General features: G+C 37.3%; 2 protein-coding genes across 2 annotated transcripts; both read right to left on the bottom strand.

Moving 5' to 3' along the window:
- Nucleotides 1-229: 229 nt before the first annotated feature.
- LOC131945194 (uncharacterized) lies at nt 230-8,506 on the bottom strand. The gene is made up of 12 exons (XM_059306224.1): nt 8,306-8,506; nt 7,629-7,835; nt 7,115-7,303; nt 6,498-6,721; nt 5,594-5,951; nt 4,539-4,771; nt 3,818-3,980; nt 3,223-3,405; nt 2,742-2,774; nt 2,165-2,428; nt 1,448-1,693; nt 230-856 (listed from the first exon to the last, which is right to left on the bottom strand). The coding sequence occupies exons 1-12, from the start codon at nt 8,370-8,372 to the stop codon at nt 651-653; spliced, it is 2,373 nt and encodes a 790-aa protein (XP_059162207.1). The 5' UTR covers nt 8,373-8,506; the 3' UTR covers nt 230-650.
- Nucleotides 8,507-11,267: 2,761 nt separating this feature from the next.
- On the bottom strand, nt 11,268-17,056 carry LOC131945197 (peritrophin-1-like). The gene is made up of 3 exons (XM_059306227.1): nt 16,889-17,056; nt 11,861-12,073; nt 11,268-11,471 (listed from the first exon to the last, which is right to left on the bottom strand). The coding sequence occupies exons 1-3, from the start codon at nt 16,953-16,955 to the stop codon at nt 11,290-11,292; spliced, it is 462 nt and encodes a 153-aa protein (XP_059162210.1). The 5' UTR covers nt 16,956-17,056; the 3' UTR covers nt 11,268-11,289.
- Nucleotides 17,057-21,939: the final 4,883 nt, after the last annotated feature.

Raw genomic sequence — 21,939 nt, 5'->3', positions numbered from 1 at the left:
GGGGGGGGTGCAAATCGAAAAGTTGAAGGGGTGGGGGTGCAAATCGAAAGTTTGAGGGGGGGGGGGGGAGTGCAAATTGAAAATTTTCTCCCGAGGGGGGCGCCAGGTTGAAAGGTTGAAAGGGTCGCTACGCCTCTGGTTGCAATACGCTTTTTTTTTCTATTCTACGTTTTAGATTTCTATGACTATAGGTACATTTGTTTTACAATATAAAAACAGTGAACGGCTGTTGTATCAACTAACATGTATTGTGTTAACAAATATAAACAGTAATGTCATACGTGCTGGTTGATTTGAGTTGCATGAAGGTTAAAAAATGGACAAATAAAGAAAGCGATTGATAAGTTACAATAATAAACATATTCAAATACAAGAACATGATCAGCATGGAGGCATTTGATAGACCAGCATGAAGGTCTATGAACGACCAGCATGGAGTTCTATTAACGACCAATATGAAAGTCGGTGAACGCCCAACTTAAATGTCAATGAACGACCAACGTAGAGGTCTATCAACGACCAACATAAAGGTCTATCAACGACCAACAACGAGGTCTATGAACGACCAACATTGAGGTCTATGATAGGCCAACAACGAGTTCTATGAGCGACCAACATTGAGGTCTAAGAACGACCAAAATGGAGGTCAATCAGAAAACATATCGATAGTTGTCATTGCAGTTGACCAGATGGACGTCGTCACAGTTGAGCGCGTGTGTGTTGAAATGGAGGCCGTCTGGACACTCCATGTGGTAGGTGATCTGGTTGACACACTCCACAAAATGGCTGCAACTCCCGGGGTCGGGGTACAGGCCGTCGGACAGCCGGTGGGTGGAGCAGACGTTCAATATATAATCTGCAGAGGTCAATGTTGTCGTTAATTTATTAAAGCCAAAAGAGTTTCAAATATAACATGTATACATTAATTAATTTATTAATGTACGCTTTTCATAGATAGATATTAATACTATGATAAAATAAAAGCAAAGAGTTTGTAACATTATTTGAGATAGGTTTTAATGGGACGCAACAACACATAGACGTGTAATTTTCTCGCTTATATCCCCTTAATTGTGCTGAGAATGAAAGACAACTATTCAGATAGGTGAAATGTGGCTAGATGCTTGTTTATGTCGGTAACCCACACACTTCGCTCTTATATACTTACACCGTGTGTATGTCCCGTGTGAGTCTGTTGGAATATGAGTGTGTTTGTGTGTGAGGAGTAGGGGACAGGGGGGTTCACTTTTAACAAGTGTCATACTCACTATGAGGTAATTTAATTTTCACACAGCTCTATAATATTGACTGTGTGTTTCTGCTAATAGGCTTAGTTTGGATTGTGTATCTATTGGGGTTCTATTGTGTGTGTGTGTGTGTGCTGAAGGGTTTAAGAGGGCTTGGAGCATTGGATATGTTTGTGTGTGGTGCTTTTTGCAGTACGTACCCACGGGCTGTGGCCCCACGGTTGGATAAAAGTTTGTGGTCGACACGACCCCAGGGCTGTAGTCATTGCAGGGGTGAGCGTAGCTGGGATCCTCGCACCTCTTGACCGTGGGGTCATATAAAAAGTTCAGAGGGCAGGGGACAACTTGGGTCGTGTATGAATGACACTCGATATAGTACCGGCAGTCGTAGGGGTGGGTGTAGATCCCGGTATTCCAGTTGTTGATCCTACACGTGTTTTGAACGTCTGGGAAAAGAGAAGACAGGCACCATCAGAGAAACTTTCCGAACCACTGTCTTCAGCTGACATATCAACCAGATATATTAAGTAGATATATAAACCAGATATATCAACCATATCAGATGTATCAACCATATCCGATATATATATATATATATATATATATATATATATATATATATATATATATATATATGAAGCAGATGTATCAAGCATATATGTCAACCACATATATCAAGTAGATATATAAACCAGATATATCAACCATATCAGATATATCAACCAGATATATCATCCAGATCATTCATATATATATATATATATATATATATATATATATATATATATATATATATATATATATATATATATATATATATATATGATTGAATGTAAATGATCTAAAAATGTAAAATGCATTTTTTATTAAAAAAAAAACTAATATATTTAAATGAACCAGGTCATGTAAGAACCTACCAAAATTGGTGGCAGGGGTTGTCTGGGTGATGATCACCGAGCCACCCACCCCCAGGGCAGGGTTGTAGCCGTAGCCCAGGCAAGAGACGGACACGGAGTTTGCGAAGGTGCAGGTATTCAAACTGGGGTCGTACAGCAGACCAGCAGGGCAGTTCATGATGGCCGTGTGCAGGTACGTGCACTCGATGAACTTAGTGCAGTCGAACGGGTTGGCGTGGATACCGTTGACCCAGTTCTGCTGTCGGCAAATGTCCCAAACCTCACCTAAAACAATGCTCTTATTATACTACTGCGTTTCTGAATACATCTATATTTTAGATATCCATATTGTATTGTATATATTAAAAATTATTTTAAAAAATAGATTTTGATAGTCTACATAAAGCTGCTATTATTTGAATGATAAGTTTGTCGTGTAACAAATCCACCTGTCTCCATACATTGGATCAAAAGATCGCAACACTTACCTGTGGTTACAGTGTAACTAATTTACCTGCCATCGAAACACTTACCTGTGGTTACCGTGTAACTAACCCACCTGTCGTCTTACAATGGATCAAAAGATCTAAACACTTACCTGTAGTTACCGTGATGGGAATGTTGCCAGGCACTGAAACGACAAGATATTTCACCACGTGATAGACATACACCTTCTACTAATTTGGTGATACTTTATTTTCTATATGCTCAATACAAATATTTTAAAAGTATATGGTTTACATTCTTCTTTTTCTTAATTGTAATACTGAAAGTAATTTTCTCCAGCACAGTTAAGTGTTGTCAACATATGAACCGACCATTTTGATCAAAGCGTGTTTTCTTTCTGGATTTGCCTTCAACCACCCATAACAGCCTATTAAGGAAGCAGTTGTTTGATTTTGGAGTTAAGTCTCAGAGATAAGTTACTGTCCAAAGCTAACCCTCATTTGCCGGGGGTTCCAACTCCTGACGTTTAAAGTGAGCAAGCATACGCTCTAATGCCCGACCACGCCGCCCCCCAAAATAGTTACACTGTACACAAACAACCATTGTTAAATTGCTGAGTAAAAGTGACCAACCTCCACAAGACCTGGTCAGAATGTCCTCGTTCAACATGTGTAGGACGTCATATCCGGGAGATAAAAACATCTCGTTGGTGCTGGTGGCGAGGGTGGTCAGCTCGTCATGGTTGACCTGACTTCCTATCCCAATAGAGATCATCTTGTAACCTTTGGCCTTGAGCTGCTGGGCCTCGGCTTTAGCTGCGATTGCGTGAAGGTAGAATTTAAACATTTTCCTTCACTTAATCTATATATACTAGCTTAAAACCCCATCAGACGTTCATTTAACCCTCTGTTTAAAATATGTTTATATCTCAGTAAACCGCCGCATAAACCATCTATGGACATCATGCTAGATCCCAGTTAGTAATAAAACTTCATTGTATACTATCACAGAAATTTCTTTCTTATTTTTTTTACAGCCGTTCTATTTTCAGTATTATTGCCGTTTGTTTATCGGATAATCAAGTGAAGAGTTCCTTTACAAGATTTGTCCTGCTTACTTTAGCATGTGCTTTAAACCCCTTACTTTAGCATGTGCTTTACCCCCCCCCCCCCCCGTCCTTTAGCATGTGCTCCCCCCTTACTTTAGCTAGTGGTTTACTTCCCTTACTTTGGGCAACGTTGTTGGACTCGCCATCCGTCATGGTGATGACGACTTTAGTGACGTTGTTCCGTCCGCCAGACGCCGGCCCAAACATGTTGTCTGTCACGATTTTCTGGAGTGCCCCTGCTGTGTTGGTACTGCTGGACAGGTATTGTGAGCCCAACAGAGACTAGATAGAAATAGTCAGGTAATGGTTCAATGAACACATTGTGTATGAGCCAAACAGGGACTAGATAGAAACAGTCAGATAATGGTCCAATGAACAAATTGTGTGTGGGCAACAGAAATTAGATAAAAACGGGCAGATAATAGTTCAATGAACAAATTGTGTGTGAGCAACAGAAACTAGATAGAAACAGTCAGATAATGGTTCAATGAACAAGTGGTGTGTGGGCAACAGAAAATAGATAGAAACAGTCTGATAATAGTTCAATGAACAAATTGTGTGTGAGCCCAAAAAAGACTCGATAGAAACAGTCAGATAATGGTTCAATGAACAACGGAAACGAGATAGAAACAGTCGGGGTTGGTTCGATGAGAGAATAAACTACATGATGATATTAGGAAAGAAACTACCTGATATAAAAATAACCACAAAAAAAAACCTAATTAATTAAGAAGCTCTATTGTTAAAATTGCAGATGATTATCCGGTTACGATAGCAGATATACGACTTATTGGTTCTTAGATAAAACTACCTTTTGAAAGTGCTGAAAAATGAAGCTACCTGTCTGATCGCTGCATGATTCTGATGATCTTTAAGATCAAAGATCTTCACGATCTCAGTACCGTAGCTGATGGCCCCGAATTTGACCGCGCTCTCCCCGATGTTGTAGTTGTCCGTTAGGTTGGCGGCAAAGGTGAGCTGTTTCTGGTAGTTGCTGTAGCCGATGCTGCTTGAGGAGTCCATGACAAGGATGATGTCGGCCACGGATATGTCCAGACACGCTGCGCCGGTCACTATTCAGTCATGTGGAATAAAATGTCACGCTGATTAACACTGCTTTTTTCGGTAAAAGACACAGTACAATAAAAAACATAATCTTCCAGCTTGACTCTGATAAACCTAAAGTCATGGGTTTGAACCACGGACTCGAGTGATGTCATTAATTCCACCCAGCTTTGATGGGTAACAGTCTCACTTTAGGGATAGTAAACAGATGAACTCTACTTCATCTGCTTTATGGATCGTTAGTTCTCAAACGGGGACTTTACAAATCAGCCACTATAAATCCTGACTAAGACAAGTAAACACCTAACCCAAACACTGACCACACGTAAACAGCTACACTGACAGACCAAGAAAGTGAACACTAAACACCCAACACTGATCAAGAAAGTGAACACTAAACACCAAACACTGACCACACTTAAACAGCTACACTGAAAGAATAAGAAAGTGAACACTAAACACCAAACACTGACCACACGTAAACAGCTACACTGAAAGAATAAGAAAGTGAACACTAAACACCAAACACTGACCAAGAAAGTGAACACTAAGCACCAAACACTGACCAAGAAAGTGAACACTAAACACCAAACACTGACCAAGAAAGTGAACACTAAGCACCAAACACTGACCAAGAAAGTGAACACTAAACACCAAACACTGACCAAGAAAGTGAACACTAAACACCAAACACTGACCAAGAAAGTGAACACTAAACACCAAACACTGACCAAGAAAGTGAACACTAAACACCAAAGACTGACCAAGAAAGTGAACACTAAACACCAAACACTGACCAAGAAAGTGAACACTAAACACCAAAGACTGACCTGCCTGACACGTAGCGAGCGGGACATCATCCTGTAAGGTATGCAGCAGATCGAAATTCTCCACATAGAAAACAAACTTGTTGGCCTCAGACCCGCGGTATCCGGTCATCCCTTCTAGCTCTGTACGATTGGCTGCAGCTATACCCACAGCCAGGACGATGACCCCCATTGACCTGAGCCTGCTGGCCTCGTTGACCGTCAGGCCGTAGTCGCTGGACATGCCGTCAGTGAGTACAACCGTGATGTGTGGCACACCATCTCTGGCACCGTTAGCCTTGGTGAAGGCACTCGACTGTGCCAGCTGCAGGGCTTTGTATGTGTTTGTGGCGGCCCCCACATACGTCAGGTTCTGGATGGCCTACGTGGGAGGAACATACATTTATGAATACACTAACTTGTGTTTGGGAATATCCTTAAGTTCACAGTGAATAGTCCATATGATGAATAGATCCATACACCCATTCTTCTATCCAAATCTGTCCGCACACTCGTTCATGCATTCAACCGTCAATCTGTCCATCCGCTTCTCCATTTATTCGTCCACCCTCCCATCTTATATGCGTAAAAAAGTTATCCGTCCATTTGTCTATCTGAATGTACGTTCATTCGTCCAAACGCATTTCCTTATATCAGTATAACAGTGTGTCAGTATGTCAGTATATCGGCGTATCATTATATTAGTAAATCAGTATGGTTACTTATGGGCATATGTGTCTTGGGCATGAAAAATATGTTTATGATGATGATGAGTATAGTAGTTTAGCAGTATAGCAGTATATCAGTATATCAGTATACTAGTAAAGCAATGTAGCAGCTTAGCAGTAAAGTAGTTTAGTCTTAATATATTCTTGTATCCGTCCATCCGTCTATCCATCAATCCTTCCATCCTGTATATCCTACTCACCCTAGTAAGTGACATGTGATCATAGAAGTCGTTGAACCTGATAGCGAGCACGGCGTCAGTGGCGAATACAATGACGGAAAACCTCACGTTGTCGGCGTCAAGGGGGAAGAAGGTGGTCATCCTGCGGACAAACTCCAGCTGCTTGCTGTAGTTGCTGTAGCCGATGCTGGAGGAGGAGTCGATGATGAAGAGGATGTCAGCTTTTCTGCACAGACCGCCGGAGCCTAGGTACAAATACAGCATTTGATGGTATCAACATTTTTACAATTGTTTAATTAGAGTTAACTAAAATATAATGTAAAGCTTGATGACAATGCTTTAATTTTGATTGTCAATTCAGCATTTTAGACAATTATAAGGAAAAGCAGTGCAAAACGTGAAGTGATTAGTCAGATGAGCTGGTGTTCACATGAAGTGATCAGTCATATATATATATATATATATATATATATATATATATATATATATATATGGGGGGGGAGAATAAACATATCGGCTTTATTAGTTCAGAATGGCTTTGAATGCTTCCGACCCGACAGCTTTAAATATGAACCGCCGATTAAAATTTTGAAATGCCGTCCACGAATGAAAAATTGTGTTATCTTATTTAGTGGTACCTGTGTGGTCATTGCAGGGTTCAGCAATGTTAGCAGCGACGCAGGCACCCTTGGTCGGGTCGAACTTGAGTCCAGCTTGACAGTTGAGGATCTGCGTGGCGAAGTCGTAGCACATGATGTACTGGTCGCATGTGTCGGGGTGGGGGTGGACCCCACTCTGCCAGTTGTTGTCACGGCATATTCCAGAGCCTACAAAAAGAAGAACATCCTTTAACATCCTATGATGTAGATAAAGGTTGAGATGGTGATGGTGATTGCGTATTGAAAGAAATATTAAAAAATCTGATGATGATGTAAATAAGATGTTGCTGATGTCGAAACTAAGGTGGCGGTGATGTAAATGAGATGTAGATGATACTACAACTAAGATGGTGATGACGTAAATGTAATTTCTGATGTTGAAACTAAGATGGTGATGATGTGCATGTAATGTTGCTTGTGCTGTGTCCAAGATGGTGATGATGTGCATGTAATGTCGCTTGTGCTGTTTCCAAGATGGTGATGATGCACATACTTGTATCTACCGTCACAGGTGCATCATTGCATGCTGGCGCGTTGGTCACACAGTGCGCGGTGGACGGGTCGAAGCCAGTGTTGGGTGTGCAGTGTATGACCTGGGTCGTGGTGCCACTACACTGAACATAGCGGTCACAGTACAGGGGGTGGGGGTGGTTGCCGCTGGTCCAGTGGTTGTCTGCGCATATTGTTTCATCCCCACAAGCTGTGAGTACAAGAAGCGAAGGATTTCATTCACTAGTTGAAACTCTAACACAAAAGTAAACATTCTGTTTTTTTCTAAATTTCAATATTAAACAATTTTCCAACGAACTCAGGCGACGATATACACCTTTTTGTTCTGAATGAAATGTAGGTATGTTATTTAGCTATCTTTTTGTCTTGAGGTTTAGGCATAGTACCTGTGCTACTAGAATGGTGATAATGGTATCTTAGTCCTTAGGGCTGGGTAGATGATAGGCTTTAGTTGAACGTTAGGATCAATTTTTAACTTAGTCTCTTGTTTAGAGTTGATTGAAGCTAGGTTTCAAGCATATGATTACGAATATGATTATGGAGTTGTATCTCGTTTGCAACTAAAAAAGCATTACGAATAATGTGGACTAGCTAATTTTTTATTTATAAAACGTGTAAGTAAGTAAAAGAAATTGAAGTAACATTACAATTTTAACTTACCTGCTAAATGAAGATTGAGTACCGTCAGACAAACCACAGACCAGACAAAGACACCAACAGACCCCATCGTGACTGAGCAGCTAGTACAAAAAAATGACGAGACTTTGATAGCTCAAACTTTTATAACTGATGATTTTCCAATCTTATCTCTGGTGGATTTTTCAGAAATTTTGTACTGAATTTTAAACACGAGAGGTTCACTTGGCAAGTCTTTAAAAGATTGAAAGATAAGAAAGTGTTGGCTTGACATTTTGTGTAGGTTTGTTGAGAATAGGACAGCTGTTGTAGAAATGTTGTGCTCACTTGTAGTTTAGTTTAATGCCTGGCTTGGTTGTAACAAATCACAGTAACTTAATCTTGTAATCACTTAATGTTGTATTGCCTGTTTTTAATCTCTTATTCGTGTTTTATTTAACATGTTTATAGCTGGAGACATTTTTATTTGGGGTATAAAATGTTGTGTTATTTCAGCGCACGTTTATCTTTGGCCTTTAAACGGTGACAGGAGACAATTTTCTGAGACAAAATATAAGAGTAAAAAATATTAAGACAATTAATATAACAAGAAAAACTTTTCTTGGAAAACTATCTTCGGGTACAATATCTCAGGGCTCAGTATTTGTCGTCCAAAAGATCTCTGGACAAAATATCTCAGGGCAAAATATCCCAAGAACAAAATATCTCAAGGACAAAATATCTCCGGACAAAATATCTCAGGGCGAAATATCCCAGGACAAAATACCTCAGGACAAATGACTTAGGACAAACTATCCAGGAGGAAAATATATCAGTAAAATATCATGTCATCTTATGTTAATCTGTTAATTAGATTTGAAGTTGGTTTTAAAAAAAAATATCTGGTCTCCTACAACCGATGCCAGAAGCTCGGCATTCTTCTTGCAGTGTGTATTTGTTTATTTAATATATTCACTTACATTGTATTTATTCTGAATAGGACAGAATGTATATTTTAAAATAACGTGCCCTCTAAAAAACCGCAACTGTCAATAATAAAAAAATATTGGTGTATTTAATTGTGAATTGCACGGCCTTATGTACCATAAACGTACTTCAGAGACTTCTACTCAAGACACTTAAAAATAAAACAATTTCTAAGAAAGATTGCGGTAATAAAAAATAGTTTTCTTATCATTAAAAATAAACGCCCTATCCTTTCCTTAAAAATGTATTTAAAAAATGTATAAATACGAAAATAAAAACGATAAAAACACATAAAAAGCTACGCCGTTTCGGCCAAGTGTCAAATTTCTTATTTTGCAAATTGAAAAAAAATTTGAGAACTGTGATTGTAAGTGTTGTTTTTATAAAACCATTTTTGCTTTTATTTCTGGTAGCTTTTGGATAAGAATAGTTGCGAGAAATACAGTACCAAACTCAGTTGTCACAAAGGATGTGTTACGGTTACCATGGGCCATTGTATTTATGTTTTACACGTTACGGTCAAGAAAAAAATATTTTAGACAAAAAAATCTCTGAACAAAGTACATCAAAACAATAATTTTCAGAAAGTAGATTATAAATTTAGAGCATAATCTCAGGAAACCAAAATTGAGAATAAAATATCTCGGAAAAATATCCCAGGATAAAAATATGACCAAAAAACTACTCAGACAAATATTTTACGATCAATACCGTAGTCTAAAGTTAAAAAAAAATGGTTTCTATCGTTTTATTTTATCCTAGGATATTCTTAGAGAAGATACTTTGTTACTCAGGTTATTTTAATTTTTTATTAAAAATTATGGTTATGTGTTATCAGATAGAAACGTTTTATACATTTCAGACAGAATCTGACCATTTACTCCTCATCTTTAATACTATTTAATTTGAAAGAAAAGTAAACAATTAATCTATAATCCATCGTATATTTTGTTTTTGCAAAATTAATCTCATCCGGCATAATTCTACTTGGCCACTAAACCTCACCATCACTTCCTTGAGTGTTCTAGTGTTCTGGAAGACACGACCGTCAGTTTGAGATTTCTGTTGCTCAACATGGTGTGACAACTTTGAACTGAACCTCTCATCTATTTGAGACGTGCCACCTTTTTGAGACGTGCCACCTTTAAATGTGAACTGAACCTCTCATCTATTTGAGACGTGCCACCTTTAAATGTGAACTGAACATCTCATCTATTTGATATGTGTCACCTGAAAAGTGAACTGAACCTCTCATCTATTTGAGACGTGCCACCTTTAAATGTGAACTGAACCTCTCATCTATTTGATATGTGTCACCTGAAAAGTGAACTGAACCTCTCATCTATTTGAGACGTGCCACCTTTAAATGTGAACTGAACCTCTCATCTATTTGATATGTGTCACCTGAAAAGTGAACTGAACCTCTCATCTATTTGAGACGTGCCACCTTTAAATGTGAACTGAACCTGTCATCTATTTGATATGTGCCCACTTTAAATGTGAACTGAACCTCTCATCTATTTGATATGTGCCACCTTTAAATGTGAACTGAACCTCTCATGTATTTGAGACGTGCCACCTTCAAATGTGAACTGAACCTGTCATCTATTTGATATGGAGGAAACCAAACTAAAGAAAAAAATAATAAAGTACACTCTCACATTAATGGATTTCGTAAGTTAATTTAAGTTAACAAAACAAGAAGAGTACACAACTATACGGCCTAACAAAGAAATATATATTTTGGAAACTTTCCAAATCTTATCATCCAGCACGTGTCATTTTAAATTTGTAATAAATTTCTCGGAAAGGAAGTTCTAAACATGACTTACTTAGATAAAAACACAATAAAGTAATTAGAGATTACATATATTTAAGTATTTTTAAAAATCCTAAGCGTTAATTAAGGTCAAGGTGTACCATCAAACCACTTTTAATTAGTTTGTTCACAAAGACAATATCTCAAGTCACAAAAACAAGTAAACTCTACACACTTGCACCATAGACCGCCAAGTTTGAAAGGGAACTTTATTTTACTGAACTTAAAGACAGGAATGAGTGGCAAAATAAACACAGTTGTTGAACACGTGGTAAAACGATTGACCAGCCGGACACGACAAGATGGCGGTGGTCATGAAGGTGCACATGATGTACTTTGAGCAGTCCGTCGGGTTTGGGTAAATCCCATTGGTCAGGTTCATGCGGGCGCAGAAGTCGAATAGATCTAGGGGGATTTATGGAAATATTCGTCAACAATGTGTAAGCATTATACGTCTTCATGTGTAAACATAAAACGTAAAGAAAAGAAATCTTATGCTCTTATTTGTATTAATTTATTTTAAACAAAACGAAAAGAAATTTGACACAAGAATGTCCTTTGTAATAGTCCCAATCCTATTCCTTTCTGATAGTCCCAACCCGTAATTCCTTTTCGGTATTCACAAACTTCGTTTCCTTCTACTTTAATTCAGAAATTCCCTTCCGACTTTCATTCTAATATTCCCAATCCTACTTAATTTCCTATAATACCATAGTGCATCTAAACGGAAACTGTTATACTGTTAACATGTGTTGCTCTACTCTGCGAGTGTTAGAACTAAAGACACACGTTACCAATAGGAGGCTCTGTAGGCGGCGGTGCGTGAAAGCACTCGGCCACGTCCATGTGCATGCAGGTCTGGTTGAGGCCACTGAAGAGGAGGGTGCCAGGACAGTCCATCACTGTCGTCTGGTACGACACACATTCGATAAACTTGGAGCAGTGGTAGGGGTGGGCGTAGAGGCCATCAGGCCAGCGGTTATGTGAGCAGACGTTAGTGACGTCAACTGGGGATAGGAGGGGAATTAATTGTCCAGTGGGGATAGAAGGGGAATTAATTGTCCAGTGGGGATAGAAGGGGAATTAATTGTCCAGTGGGGATAGAAGGGGAATTAATTGTCCAGTGGGGATAGAAGGGGAATTAATTGTCCAGTGGGGATAGAAGGGGAATTAATTGTCCAGTGGGGATAGAAGGGGAATTAGTTGTCCAGTGGGGATAGAAGGGGAATTAATTGTCCAGTGGGGATAGAAGGAGAATTAATTGCCCAGTGGGGATAGAAGGAGAATTAATTGTCCAGTGGGGATAGAAGGGGAATTAATTGTCCAGTGGGGATAGAAGGGGAATTAATTGTCCAGTGGGGATAGAAGGGGAATTAATTGTCCAGTGGGGATAGAAGAGGAGTTAATTGTCCACTAGGGATAGAAAGGGAATTAATTGTCCACCCAGGATGCAATAGAATTAAACTATCTATTGAGTCCAATTATGTGGATAGCAAATAAATGACGCAGTTAAGAGTATACAAACTTAACAGTTTAATAATAAGTCGTGTTTAATTAAGCTATATAAATAAATCTAATATATAAAGCTCAGTTCTGTAACGTGTGGCAAAAAAAAAAAAGTTTGTCGTTGACAGTTCTACGGATTTAAGTGTTAGATTTTTTATCGTGCTCAAAGTCTAAATTTACGAGTCGAAAAATTACCAGTGAAAGTCTTTAAAAACAATTTTCATTCTATTTACTTAGAAGAATAATTTTCAATTATGAACACGACATAAAATTTTTAAAAAGTGTATCGACGTTTATAAAATTTCTAAAATTGTGTCGGAAATGTATTGACTGCAAAGTTACTTCCCTTTAATGAAAAATAAATCCTTAAGAAGAGAGAATTAACATTTTATTACTTTGTTTTTGGTGTTAAGAAAAAAAAAAAAATTACACAATTAGCGGGGATTGATTAAGTGCAATGTCGTTAGGTATTTTTAACACTGCCTTTTATTTATTCTATACACTGAACATACTGTTCAATAATTATTATTTTTTTTTAAATCAATAACATTTAATAAGCCAGGTCCTACAAATCATATACGTTTATTTCTTTCCATTTACGGATAAGCTTGGAGTATTATCATTTTTGTTCACTAAATTGAAACAGGCGCGTCCGCCGGCGCCCCTGCACGGTTTGATTTGGCACCCTGGGCTATCATGTGAGCGCTATGCTGCATAATTTTGTTTTAAACAGTGCGATAGACTATGGATAAGAAAGGTTACTATAGTCTTTAAGTGAATCAAATCCGGGCGTCCTCCGGCACCCCGACAGGGTGCTATTTGGCGCCCCGGGCCTTCCGGTGTACGCTATGGTATCTACGTTCGCGTGAGTTCAAAAGACTATAAATAAGTTATGCACTATAGGCGTTTACTAAGTTCAATCAGGCGGTGACGTCATGGTGCGTCCTCTGGCGCCCAGACAGGGTGCTTTTTGGGGTCCCGGGCCTCCCGTGTTCGGTTTCGCGCCTACGTTCATTAAAGTGAGTGCAAAAGACTATGAATAAGTTGGGGTACTATAGTCGTTTATTAAGTTGAAGTAGGCGATTCAGCCCCGTGAGCACTTTGCGTTTATATTCGCGTTAGTGTTTTCTTTGTGTTTAGGTTGGGTTTGCGTTAGTGGTTGCGTTTTGATTTGGTTCGTTTTTGTTCTTTCTTTTTTCGTTTTCGTTTGTGTTTTATTTTCATTGGGTTTGTGTTTGTATTTGTGTTTGAGGTTGGTTTTGCGTTTGGATTTGGTTTGTTTTCGTTTGTTTTTTCTTTTGTGTTTTTTTTTCTTTGGGTTTGTGGTTGGTTTTGTGTTTGTATTTGGTTTGTTTTCGTTTGCTTTTTCGTTTGTTTTTTTCTTTGGGTTTGTGTTTGTGGTTGGTTTTGTGTTTGGATTTGGTTTGTTTTCGTTTGCTTTTTTCTTTGTGTTCGTATTGGTGTTTGTGGTTGTGGTTGGTTTGTTGTAAGTTTTTGTTTTCGTTTGTATTTGTAATTGTGTTAGCGTTATGTTTGCGTTTTGTTGTTTTGGTTTTGGTTGGTTGTGGTTTGGGTGGGCAATGCCGGGTTTATGATGATTACTAAACACACAGGTGATGGTCTTTAACAGAAGGGGTTTTCACAGAAGCCAGAGCAGGGCCTGGCCGGGACGGCTAGTCTAATATATAAAGCTCAGTTCTGTAACGTGTGGCGAAAAAAAAGTTTGTCGTTGACAGTTCTATGGATTTAAGTGTTAGATTTTTTATCGTACTCACAGTCTAAATTTACGAGTCAAAAAATTACCATTGAAAGTCTTTAAAACAATGTTTACTCTATTTACTTAGAAGAATAATTTTCAATTATGAACGCGACATAAAATGTTTAAAAAGTGTATCGACGTTTATAAAATTTCTAAAATTGTGTCGGAAATGTATTGACTGCACAGTTACTTCCCTTTAATAAAAAAAAATTCTTAAAAAGAAAGAATTTACATTTTATTACTTTGTTTTTGGTGTTAAGAAATAAAAAAAAAATTACATAATTAGCGGGGATTGATTAAGTGCAATGTCGTTAGGTATTTTTAACACTGCCTTTTATTTATTCTATACACTGAACATACTGTTCAATATTTTTTTTTTTAAAATCAATAACATTTAATAAGCCAGGTCCTACAAATCCTATATGTTTATTTCTTTCCATTTACGGATAAGCTTGGAGTATTATCATTTTTGTTCACTAAATTGAAACAGGCGCGTCCGCCGGCGCCCTTGCACGGTTCGATTTGGCACCCTGGGCTATCATGTGAGCGCTATGCTGCATAGTTTTGTTTTTAACAGTGCGATAGACTATGGGTAAGAAAGGTTACTATAGTCTTTAAGTGAATCAAATCCGGGCGTCCTCCGGCACCCCGACAGGGTGCTATTTGGCGCCCCGGGCCTTCCGGTGTACGCTATGGTATATACGTTCGCGTGAGTTCAAAAGACTATGAATAAGTTATGTACTATAGTCGTTTACTAAGTTCAATCAGGCGGTGACGTCATGGTGCGTCCTCTGGCGCCCAGACAGGGTGCTATTTGGGGTCCCGGGCCTCCCGTGTTCGGTTTCGCGCCTACGTTCATTAAAGTGAGTGCAAAAGACTATGAATAAGTTGGGGTACTATAGTCGTTTATTAAGCTGAAACAGGCGATTCCGCCCCGGGCTAGACTCTGAGCACTGTGCGTTTATGTTCGCGTTAGTGTTTTCTTTGTGTTTAGGTTGGGTTTGCGTTAGTGGTTGCGTTTTGATTTGGTTCGTTTTTGTTCTTTCTTTTTTCGTTTTCGTTTGTGTTTTATTTTCTTTGCGTTTGTGTTTGTATTAGTGTTTGTGGTTGGCTTTGCGTTTGTATTTGGTTTGTTTTCGTTTGTTTTTTCGTTTGTGTTTTTTTCTTTGGGTTTGTGGTTGGTTTTGCATTTGGATTTGGTTTGTTTTCGTTTGCTTTTTCGTTTGTTTTTTTCTTTGTGTTCGTATTGGTGTTTGTGGTTGTGGTTGTGGTTGGGTTAGTTGTTAGGTTTTTGTTTTCGTTTGTATTTGTAATTGTGTTAGCGTTATGTTTGCGTTTTGTTGTTTTGGTTTTGGTTTGGGTGTGCAATGCCGGGTTTATGATGATTACTAAACACACAGGTAATGGTCTTTAACAGAAAGGTTTTTCACAGAAGCCAGAGCAGGGCCTGGCCGGGACGGCTAGTATATATATATATATATATATATATATATATATATATATATATATATATATATATATACATACATACATATATATATATATATATATATATATATATATATATATATATATGCAGTAATGAATACGAACTATCCTCCCCCCCCCCTTAAGTTCAATATTCTGTGCCGTGCATAGATTCAACTCAATTAAAGACACGCAATAAATCGAACTGCAATAGTTAGAGATGTGTATTTGGTTCGTAAACTGATCAGTTTTACTTGACACTTCTTGCTATTCTACAAGAAACGCTACACTTTAGTTTCCTCTATTGGTGTATACAATCAGGCTTAGCTTTCGTGTACACTCATACTTTGCTTGTAATGTGTTCAGTGGAAAATAGCACGAAATTATTTATAAACAATTAAAAAAATAAGTAGGTATAAGTTTAATTTAAATAAATAATTTTAAAATGATTTATTTAAAACTATTCCCTTTATTCGCAAATTTGGTTAATCCGTTTACCAGAATTAACTTTTTTACATCAGAGTTGTCTAATTATTTCATCAGCAAGTTGACTAAGTAGTTTACTAGCAAGTTGTCTAATTAGTTTACCAGCAAGTTGTCTAATTAGTTTAGTAGCAAGTTGTCTAATTGTTTTACCAGCTAGTTTCTAATTAGTTTACCAGCAAGTTGTCTAATTAGTTTAGTAGCAAGTTGTCTAATTAGTTTACCAGCAAGTTGTCTAATTAGTTAACCAGCAAGTTGTCTAATTAGTTTAATAGCAAGTTGTGTAATTAGTTTAATAGCAAGTTGTCTAATTAGTTAACCAGCAAGTTGTCTAATTAGTTAACCAGCAAGTTTTCTAATTAGTTTAATAGCAAGTTGTCTAATTAGTTTTCCAGCAAGTTGTCTAATTAGTTAACCAGCAAGTTGTCTAATTATTTTACCAGCAAGTTGTCTAATTAGTTTACCAGCAAGTTGTCTAATTAGTTTAATAGCAAGTTGTCTATTTTTTTTACCAGTTAGTTTCTAATTAGTTTACCAGCAAGTTGTCTAATTAGTTTACCAGCAAGTTGTCTAATTAGTTTACCAGCAAGTTGTCTAATTAGTTTACCTGTTTGCTGTAGACTTAAGGTTACTCCGCCTAACATTAGCAGACAGAAAAACATATTGTCAGCCATCTTGAATCACGTTTCAATTTGACCTATAAACAGGAAAGTGAGCTGCGATAGCGAAAGCTGAATATTAAATAGGTAAAAAGCAATGACTTGCTTTCTGTCAGGCTGCATGCAGAATGTGACGAGTGAATATTTTTGTTGTTGTTTTAATTAGGAAAAAGGAAGGCAAATCTCTGTATCAATTATCGCCACACTGGTACTTACATTGCTGTCATCGTGTCAGTACCTACATCCAGAGTTTCTTCCAGGCATCTCTTCGGAGGGGGGGGGGGGGGCTAGTACACGCTAGTACTTACATTGCTATCTTCATAAAGTTGTCTTCATACTAGTACTTACATTGCAGTCTTCATACTAATCACATCGCTGTCTTCATGATAGTATACTACCTACATAGCTGTCTTCATGATAGTAGGTTACTTACATAGCTGTCATCATTATAGAGCTTACATTGCTGTCTTCATTATAGCTTACATTGCTGTCTTTATGTTAGTACGAGCGTTTTAGAAAAAAAAGTTTTATATTATCTAAGCTTCAGTATTCGGTCACTCTAAATTTATTTCACTTAAATTAAAATGTGTAGATTTGATGGGTTGTTTTTTGTGTGACTTTCTGTCCCATGTCTTGTGTCAACTTGCCCGGCAGGGAGCTTAAGTCATACTTTGGACATCACCAGTTGAGAAGAATCCTTCAACCATATTTTTGAAAGAATTAAAAACGTGTTTTTTTTTCTATTTTGCAATCAAAACGACCGTAAAAATAATAATAAAAAAAAACAAAGTTAAGTCTAAAAATTATTCATAAATGTAATATCTTTAGAATCAATATTATAAAAGTTGCAAATCCAGATAATTTGAAAATATTTTGTTTTTAATTTAAGGCTACATTTTCATCAAGCCTAAGTTATAACCCGAAATTTCACTTTCTTAAGACAAATCTTGATTGGCTATACCAAGATCAATTATTTTTTAAAACGCCATTTCATAAAAATCATATAGTACTTTGTACTCAAAACATTGCCAATACAATTTTTAAATAAAATTACTTTTTTAAGCATAACGACAGGTTTTGTGTCACTTTCATTGATAAAATGTACACACATTGTTTTTTTTTTGCTTTTTTTTTTGTTAAGTTACCGAAAATACTTAACACAAAAAATACATCCAATCTTTAGTAAAGTCCAACAAATATCAAACCGTCAGATTTTTATAACCGTATTTTTAAAAAGTGAAATAGGACCTGAAATTTAAAATAAGTAATGCACCTTTCTAATAATTCCGAGTCTATTCTTGGTTGGGTTCATTGGCCAGATCAAGTTTTTTTTTAAAATTTATACTTAAAATAAATAAATAAATAAAGGATATTTATATTACTTTTTTAATCTTTTGTATGAATGTAAAGGTTTCATCTCGTCCAGTCTTATGTGTATTGATCATCTTTAATGGTATCAAATATAACTACTGGACAAAGTTGTCAATGTTACCCCCTCCACACACACACAGTAAATGGAGGTACGCGTTGACATATGTGAGAGGAAGAACTAAGTTGTGTCCAAGTGATCTCCATCTTCTTTAAATAGGCCGGTGAAAAATTAGCGATACATTCCCAGAACCTTGTGTCAATAGTATCAGCTAAGTGATGAAATACTGTGTTACATTCCCAGAATATTGTGTGAATAGTGTTAGCTAAGTGGAGAAATATTTTGTTACAATTCCGGAAAATTGTGTCAATAGTGTTAGTTAAGTGGAGAAATACTGTGTTACATTCCCAAAATATTGTGTGAATAGTGTTTGTTAAGTGGAGAAATATCGTGTCACATGCCCGAAAAATTGTGTCAATAGTGTTAGTTAAGTGGAGAAATATCGTATTAAATGCCCGAAAAATAGGTGTCAGTGTTGGTTAAAGGAATAAAACAACCAACAAACACATGACAGTTTTAATTAATTCTTGGACGTAAACAGTCTGATGCTAACTTGGTGTACTCGTGCTGTTCAACAGGTGATAAAAACAGGCTTGAACTATCTCAGAACAATGCCAATCAGTGGTCCTGCTAATTACATAATTAAGACAGTTTCTTTAAAACAACAGTAAATTAACAAGTAGTTTAAAATGCATATTTAAATAGGCATGTCTATACAAAAAGTATATATTCATTTATGTTTGTATGTAAATATAAATACACACAGACAAAGTCACACACACAAAGAAATACACATCCACACAAAGAGACACGAACAGACAAACAAACACACACATTTTTTTTTGGTAAAACGTTTCCACCTTAATTAAGTCTCAGCAAGAAGTGCCAAATAAGCATGTTTCCAACGTCGCGTCAAAGCCAGTTCCTGGGGGGCAGTTCATGACAGCCGTGTGTAGGAATGTACATTCTATGTACTTGCTGCAGTCATAGGGGTTCTCGTGAATGCCGTTTGACCAATTTCGATCTGCACAGATGTTGCTCACATCTAGATGAACATATATATGCATGAGTTAACTTCATATTCGCTTTAATATTCATCATTTTATTTCACCAAAGATTGAATAATCATGGATAAGCCGCATTTTTAAAAACTATAATGGATTAGTAGTGTTATTTAAACAATCATTGATTAGCCGTGTTATCTTAACAATCATTGATTTGCCATTTAAATTCAATAACCATAGATTAGCCGTGCTATTTTAACAATCATTGGACTAGCTGTCTCATCTTAACAATCATCGATTAGCCTCTCATGTTAACAATCATAGATTTGCCATTCAAATTCAATAACCGTAGATTAGCCGTGTTATTTTAACAATCACCAGATTAACCGTGTCATTCAGGTCTTCAGTTTGTAAGTTTGTAATCCCAATACACGATGCTCCCTGTCAGCTAACAACCACAGGTTTAGGTCTTTCAACCCTGGGAGCTGGGATGTGGATAATATTTAGTTACGGTAAACTTTAGAAAATAAAACAAAAACAACAAAAACACGACGCTTTACGTTATATTTGTAGCGTTAAGATGTCTATCTATTTACCTGCTGCGCGAACATTGAGTACCATTAAGCTAAACACAGTACAGATGAAGATACGAACACACTTCATTGTGACTGGGCAACGTGAACAAAAAATGGCCAGAAGAATAATTGCTCAAAGTTTTATTAGAGATTTGTCCCCCTTATCTACGATGCGAGATAGTTCAGAAATTCTGTACTTGATTTTGAGCACGCGAAGTTCATTTAGAAGGAGCATTAAAAGTATATTTAGTTTTAAAAAATAGATAAGGAAGTGTTGGATGGACAGGTTTGATTGTGAGGATTTAATGAGATCCTGGTTAATTAAATTTGTGTAAGTGTAATAAGGTGTCACATATCTGTTTCATTTGACGGCTCTTTGCAGTAATGTTTGAAACAGTATAAGTAATATTGATCCACTCAACAGTAAAACCTCAAGGTTTGTAAACAGAATAGACATTTAAGTCCACTGTGTACAAAAAGGTACTTCAAAACTGGTAAAAAGGTGTTAAGGTAAACCGGTAAGTATGAAGGCAGAAAACATTACTATGTATTGTACTCTAAGTTCACGGTTAGTCCATGTTTGCTTTGTGTACCTCATGGGTAAGGTCGTGAGGGAATATATAGCGACAGTTGTTTTCAACGCCGTTGGGGGTAGGGGGTGAGGGTGAAGAGGAGAAGGGGCAGTCTAAAAATAAAAACTACTTTTAATTACGTTGGCAATATGATACATATGAACAATAATACATCTCTTTGCTGATAAAACGTCATTAGTAGTTTACTCGATTATTCTATGCAAGGGATATTTTAACCAGAATTTCTTTCAGGCATCTCTTAGGGGAGAAGACACCCCCCCCCCCCCCCCGAAAAAAGTCTACCGCCCCCCCCCCCCCCACGAACGAAAAAATGAAATTTATATAATTTATATAGAAAATATATACTTTTAACAGTGTCCGCCCCCCCCCCGAAGAAAGTCTACCGCCCCCCCCCCCCGAAAATTTCAAGTCCCCCCCCCCCCTGAGAAAAAAGTCTGGAAGAAAAAAGACTGTGGTCCGCCACCCCCCCCCCCCCCACCCCGCCGAAAATTTCAAGTGCCCTCCCCCCCCCCCCCCCCCCCCCCCCCCCCCCCCGCAAAGAAAAAGTCTGGAAGAAACAATGTAACATATGTAATTTACTCGATTATTCTATGCAGGGGATGTTTGTAGCCAAAAAGATTTTTAATTTGACTATTTTTGTTTTAAATTGTTTCTGCCTCTTTTATTCTCTTCACTTTTAGCTTTGGCCTGTCTGTTAACGATTTCCTTAATGTTACTGATTCTGTTTTATATTTGGCCTGTTAAAACAACTTTCATTATGTGACTGCTATCTTCTTTTAGCAGTTAATCTTTTACTTTCATTCCACGGTTCAAATATAATATATGTTCGTGCTACAAAATATATGACATATCTTTGAATTCCATGCACAATTAAACATTTTAAAAATATTAGACAAGAGTTTTGTTTTCTTTTGAGGCATGACAGAAAGCCGTACTTGGAAAAAAAATATATTGCTGATCAGGCAGAATCACCAACAAGCTATTTCATTGTACAAGTGGATAATTTTAGAAGACTTCATCGACTGGGAACAGTTCTCTCAGTTTATACATGCAGACCTTGACATAAGGCTTGTGAACTTGGCAGATGGGAGAAAATCATGGTGAGACTACAAAGATAAAATAGTTACTTCCTGTTTGGATTGTGGGTGTAATTTTTAAATTCTGTAATCTGTAAGCACAAGTTTGTTTATTCTCTAGTGAAGGTGTAGATGGTTACTTGTTTCTCCTTCCCCCCCCCCCCGATCCCATCCCTCAAGACGGTAGAAAACTGAATGACAAAAGGACACAGGTTATTAAGTTTTCGACAAGTCACAACCGAAGTAAAAATCTATAAATAAAGGTGAGGACACTACATCAGCCACGTTACACTCACTGTAAGATGTCTGTCTATCTCAAAAT

This window comes from Physella acuta, unplaced genomic scaffold, assembly GCF_028476545.2.
Source record: "Physella acuta isolate Inbredline_101_S28 unplaced genomic scaffold, ASM2847654v3 ptg000531l, whole genome shotgun sequence".
NCBI classification, from domain to species: Eukaryota; Metazoa; Mollusca; class Gastropoda; family Physidae; genus Physella; species Physella acuta.
This window is presented reverse-complemented; position numbering and strand designations above follow the sequence as displayed.

Coding starts and splice junctions, on each gene's coding strand:
- LOC131945194 (XM_059306224.1), bottom strand. CDS start 8,372: ATGGGGTCTGTTGGTGTCTTTGTCTGGTCTGTGGTTTGTCTGACGGTA. Junction 2,429..2,741: donor TCCCATCACGGTAACTACAG/GTAAGTGTTTAG, acceptor GCATTGTTTTAG/GTGAGGTTTGGGACATTTGC. Junction 857..1,447: donor CGTGGGGCCACAGCCCGTGG/GTACGTACTGCA, acceptor TGACCTCTGCAG/ATTATATATTGAACGTCTGC.
- LOC131945197 (XM_059306227.1), bottom strand. CDS start 16,955: ATGGCTGACAATATGTTTTTCTGTCTGCTAATGTTAGGCGGAGTAACC. Junction 12,074..16,888: donor CTTAAGTCTACAGCAAACAG/GTAAACTAATTA, acceptor TCCTATCCCCAG/TTGACGTCACTAACGTCTGC. Junction 11,472..11,860: donor GCCTACAGAGCCTCCTATTG/GTAACGTGTGTC, acceptor AAATCCCCCTAG/ATCTATTCGACTTCTGCGCC.